A 5,801-nucleotide genomic window follows, 5' to 3' on the forward strand; every position below is an offset into this window, starting at 1 on the left:
TTCTAGCTCGGTCGCTCTGATAGCTTGTTGTAGCATTAGCATGTTTGGTCTCGTAGTGTCTCTTTACATTATATTCCTTAAACAAGGCAACAGTCTCATGACTAATTAGGCAGACACAGTTGTTTCGGTTTTCGGTGAAAAAAATATTGCGACCTCCACCTCTCCTGGAAGCGGCGGCCCTCATTATCGACTTTCCTTTTTTTTACTTGCCGTAACATGACAGGTCAAGGGTCAGAGCCAATTTCAAACAGTCAGACAGTTACAGAGTGGTGCTGCCACCATGAGGTAAAAAGAGGAATTGCATGTTGAATTGGTATGATTTATTCATTCCGTTTTGACTGTGCTGGCGGGCCATAAACAATGCATTTTAAGACAGAAGGTGCGGGCCATATACAATCTGACCTCGGGCCGGACTTTGGACATGCCTGTCTTAAAGGAACTCTAGCTCACACTCCAGCCTAGTAGGTGGCGGTAATGCACATTTCACGATAGTGGCCACCTGCTATTAAACAAAAGAAAGAAGAAGAAGAATAAGCATGGACTAGTTAGACCACCACAGTGGAGTCTTTGGAACAAAGTACAGCAGGTACAGCCTGTTGCTTGAACGCTATCAAGGCAACATGTCGTGGCTCTTCGGCTGGGGAAAGGGCTCCGGTGCTCCGCCGCTGGAGGAGCAGACAGCAGCCGCTGCTGAAGGGACCAGAGGTGCACCAGGAGGCGGCTCTCGGGGAGAAAAACCCGGGGACAAGTGGAGTAACTTTGACCCGTCTGGGCTGGAGAGAGCTGCAAAAGCTGCAAAGGACCTCGACAAATCACGTGCGTACTAATTGTACCAGAATTAAATCATAGCTCGTGCTTTCTTTCATTATTTCTGATATTTTACTGGACCAGACCTAATTTCCCATGTTAGTACGTTATGTTCTTCTCGGAGGAGAGTCCCTCGCACCGAAGTCCACTCAAAAACGTCAAGCTGAAAGTTTTCTACGAGCAAATGTGCAGACTTTGAATATCGTGTTGTGTGTCTGTTAAACAGTGTGTCATTACTTTAATTCGGCATTTAGCAGGACAATATACATTTAAATATATTCAACATCTTAAAGAAACAATACTCTATTTGAATGTGCTGTGAGCAGACTGAGTCAGAAAACTGTAACATAGTTCTGATGCGGTTTGAAATAAAGTTTGACGTGCTCCTTTGTCTCGGTTGAGGGGGAGAAAGCAACAAATCAGGCTGCAGAGTTTCTTACCAAGTTGCTACAAGTGTGCGTGCAATAAGCTATGTGACCTCCACGCAGTCTGCCCAAAGTTACTGAGATTTGGTGGGCGTGTCAGCGAGCACAGATGAAACAAAGTGTCCCCCGCGAGCGCAATCCCGTCACCTGTCCCTTATGTCATGCCCTTAATGTCGGTATGTGCAGATGAACATACTGCTGTTCATTGTATGGGGGGGAGGGGTGTTTTTTTGTTTTTTTGAAACCAGTGTTAGCCAAGCAAAGTTTAAAGCATGTTATACCCAAAAGTGTAACTATATCGTCTCGTGGCTGAGATTTAAATGAATGAATAAAGCAGCACCACTCACTGTTTTTATTTCTTTATCTTGTATTTGAACAGGACATGCCAAAGATGCGTTGGAACTGGCTCGTATGCAGGAGCAGACTGTTCAGCTGGAGCATCAGAGTAAAGTGAAGGTAGGTTTTTGGAAATGTGATTGTGTGATGAGTAGTATTGGTAATTGTTAAACCGTGATGATGTCACAGTAAGCGTTGCACGAACCAAACTCTCCCAACAGGAATATGAAGCCGCTGTGGAGCAGCTGAAGGGCGAGCAGATCCACCTGCAGGGCGAGGAGAGACGCAAAACACTGGCAGAGGAGACAAAGCAAAACCATGCAGTATGGAAATAAACACTTTACACACACACACACACACACTCTTCTGATAGTAAAACACATGTTCCGCCTACGAGAGTTTACCTGCGAAGGTAACTCATTATTTTGTGTATCGCCTCCAGAGGGCACAATATCAAGACAAACTTGCCAGACAGAGGTACGATGATCAGCTCAGGCAACAGGTAAGACTTTTTTTTATTTTATTTTTTAAAAATTTTTTATTTTTTATTTATTTTTTTTTTAAAGGAAAACTTGAAATGAACACCTGAACAGAGCATTTATCATACGTTTTTTTTTTTTGTTTGAATCCACAGCAATTTCTCAACGAGGAGAACCTTCGCAAACAAGAGGAATCAGTTGTGAAGCAAGAGGCCATGAGAAAATGTAAAAGACAAAACCAAATGCACGCTTTGGTTATTCATCACAATGCCATGTAAAAAAAAAACCTCCTCTATTAGCCTACTTACAGATGCAATAAGGGGGATTTGTACTGCTCCGAAGCAGAGAATGACCATAATATGTCCGCAGGGGGTCAATAAGGTTGTTGGTCATTACTGATGACTCAGAGATTACATGGCTCACTGTGAGATTTGTGACTCACTAAAGACTCCCTTGGGCCTGTACTCTGTGTTGGGAGAAACTACACAACCCGGTGGCGTTTGAAGACACAAAATATAAATGTTCTTCTAGTATCTAATGTGATAGATTTGCATTGAGTCAAAGAGTTCTTTTTTCATTTGAGATCCCAGTGAAGCACCCACAGAGAATTATCTCCTGACTGTGCAGTGTCCCTCAACTCTGCAGAGCTTTTAGGCTCCTTTTGTTAGCTCATTGTTTTCTTTTTTTCAGTCCACAACGTTACTGTTTTGGTTGACTCTCACCGCTCTCATCATTACCAGCCGCAGAAGGCAGCTCTAATACAACTAACTGGACAATACTGGACAGCTCTAAACAGCAGACAGATTAACTCAGTGACTAGCTGGTGGTAACAGTTGAGCATTTAGCTGCTAAGGAGACGGATGAGTTGGTCGAGTCCCAGACCAAACTTAAAAAAAGAGTAAATATCGGAGTAGCGACTGCACACATTCTCTAAATAACATAATTATATGATGATATTTTGGTGTCGTTGTTTACAGCTGGTTCCTCCGCCACCCTGTGGCAATAAATTCATTACTTTAATTTTTATCTTCAACCCTACATGCATGGTAGGGTTGACTGACCAAAAAACGCTCTCTTACAGAGTTTAAAATTGCGCTCAGAAATAAAACAACTGGAGTAGACGGACACATCAATAGAACAGAATAATAAACAAGGAAAAGGCATATATATATATATATATATATATAATCTCTCAACAGTCAACAACAATAATTGTCAATAAGTCAGATTTGTTTGCATTTTCATGGAAACATTTATGTCCCAAGTTAGAAAATGCCATTATTTACTACTTTGAAGTCAGATATAGGCCACTATAAGACTGATGGGAATTCTATATTAACAGCCCCTTCTGTGCAAAATGCAAAGGTTTTCCATATTAAAAGTAGTTCAAAGGAGCTGTGTCTTATAAATCAGTTTGATCTAGTTGTGGCACAGTGTTGAGTGAAACCACACTGATTTAAAGTAGGTCAAATTCTCAGCCCTGTCAGAAGTGGTCATACCAAGCGTGCAGTTAATAATATCTGCCTCTTTTGCTCCCAGCTACCATTGAACATGAAATGGAGCTGAGACGTAAGAATGACCTGATTCGCGTGGAAGCGGAGGCCAAAGCCCGCGCCCAGGTGGAGAGAGAGAACGCCGACCTGATCCGGGAACAGATCCGCCTGAAAGCTGCCGAACACAGACAAACTGTCCTGGAATCTATAAAGTGAGGGCAAAACTACTTCCCACTTTCCTTAATCCTCTCGAGTAACTGGCATGTTATCTCCCAGTGTCTCTCTCAGCTGCGAGTGAAATCCCAGAGGGCGGCGCGGCGAGTGCGGCTGCCACAGTGGAGGCAGTCGGTGTGATAATTGCATTTTTGTTCCTGGCAGGACGGCGGGAGCGGTGTTCGGGGAGGGATTCAGGGCCTTCGTCTCTGACTATGACAAACTCACAGCCACGGTAAATCCATGTCAGACCTGTCACGCTTTGTCACATTTTCACCACAGGAGGACTGCAGAGGATTATGGGAAGCAGCGGCATTCATGTTTGGTATGCTGTACAGCGCGTTTGAAGATGTGTGTTTGCCTTCTTGTCTGTCCCCCCCCCCCCACCCTCACAGGTCGCTGGGTTGACCCTGTTGGCGGCAGGCGTGTATTCGGCCAGGAACGCCACAGCAGTGGCAGGGCGATTCATAGAGGCTCGTCTGGGCAAACCCTCACTGGTCCGAGAGACCTCCAGGATAACCGTCATTGAGGCCATCAAACACCCAATCAAGGTGAAACGACATCCTAATTCTCCCGTTTTTACCGTTCATTGTGTGGATGTGGTCATCTACACAAGAATGGGAAATTCATTGTCTGTCAACAAATTGTTTCAATGCATTTGTTTGTTCATGTGTCGTCTGCCGTGCATCCAGCTAATCCCGCCCAATGAGCTGAATGTGGGACGACTTTAGAGCGTAACGCCAAAATGGCAAAAACTTGGAAGTGAACGAATGGAGTGTGTAAAATGAATGAGAACATTCACCAAGATACAACGGTGGGGTCGGATGTGTGCTGAATGATGTAAGTTGTTTTCTGGACTGCTTTTGGTTATTTCTCACATGTTCACCACAAAATCTGTATAACAGACAAGAAACGGAACATTTGAAATTGTCTAAAGCAGAGCGGAAGAGTCACTCATAAGTAATGAAGTGTTAAATGGTAATTAGAAATTCCATTTCTATGATTTCAGATATAATTCCTGTGACTAACTGTTAAACGATTTGTCACCATACAATTCCCTCTGTTCTCGTCATTTCTAGACTACCAAGCGTCTGAGAAGCAGGCCACAGGACGCCTTGGAGGGTGTGGTGCTCAGCGTGAGTCATTTACTCTTCTTGGCTTTTGTATGGATATCTTCCATCCGTGTACTCTTTTCATGACTTTTGTGAAAAACTGCTGAGTGCTGTCGTTGTGCTGTGGGTCCCAAAGGCAGCTCTGGAGGGACGTGTGAGGGACGTTGCCATCGCCACTCGCAACACCCGGCAGAACAACGGCTTGTACAGAAACATCCTGATGTATGGACCCCCTGGAACTGGAAAAACACTCTTCGCCAAGGTACGGCTGGGTCAAACACCTTTTTGATTTTCTTTAATTTTTTTTGTTTTTTGACCTTATGTATGTATGTATGTGTGTATGTATGTATGTATGTATGTATATGTATGTATGTATGTATGTATGTATATGTGTGTATGTATGTATATGTATGTATGTATGTATGTATATGTATGTATATATGTATGTATGTATGTATATGTATGTATGTATATATGTATGTATGTATGTATGTATATATGTATGTATGTATGTATATATGTATGTATGTATGTGTGTATATATATATATATGTATGTATGTATGTGTGTATATATATATGTATGTATGTATGTGTGTATATATGTATGTATGTATGTGTGTATATATATATATATGTATGTATGTATGTATGTGTGTATATATATATATATGTATGTATATATATATATGTATGTATATATGTGTGTATATATATATATATATGTATGTATGTATATATGTATGTATATATGTATGTATATATATATATGTATATATGTATGTATATATATATATGTATGTATGTATATCTGTATGTATGTATATCTGTATGTGTATATATATATGTATGTATGTATATCTGTATGTATGTATATATGTGTGTATGTATATATATATATGCATGTGTGTATGTATATATGTATGTATATATATAT

The 5,801-nt window shown here is 41.4% G+C and overlaps 1 protein-coding gene across 1 annotated transcript; it reads left to right on the forward strand.

Annotated features, from left to right (window-relative positions):
• Positions 1-540: 540 nt before the first annotated feature.
• LOC116378896 (ATPase family AAA domain-containing protein 3-like) lies at positions 541-5,127 on the forward strand (the record flags this gene model as incomplete). The annotated part of the gene is made up of 10 exons (XM_031840802.1): positions 541-816; positions 1,612-1,688; positions 1,790-1,891; positions 2,011-2,070; positions 2,203-2,272; positions 3,587-3,752; positions 3,919-3,988; positions 4,149-4,304; positions 4,833-4,889; positions 5,002-5,127. Coding segments are annotated over exons 1-10 (1,080 nt in total), but the record flags the coding sequence as incomplete, so codon positions are not given.
• Between the last annotated feature and the right edge of the window lie 674 nt (positions 5,128-5,801).

The sequence above is a fragment of the Anarrhichthys ocellatus genome, unplaced genomic scaffold (genome assembly GCF_004355925.1).
Source record: "Anarrhichthys ocellatus isolate YVR2014 unplaced genomic scaffold, GSC_Weel_1.0 scaffold3336, whole genome shotgun sequence".
NCBI classification, from domain to species: Eukaryota; Metazoa; Chordata; class Actinopteri; order Perciformes; family Anarhichadidae; genus Anarrhichthys; species Anarrhichthys ocellatus.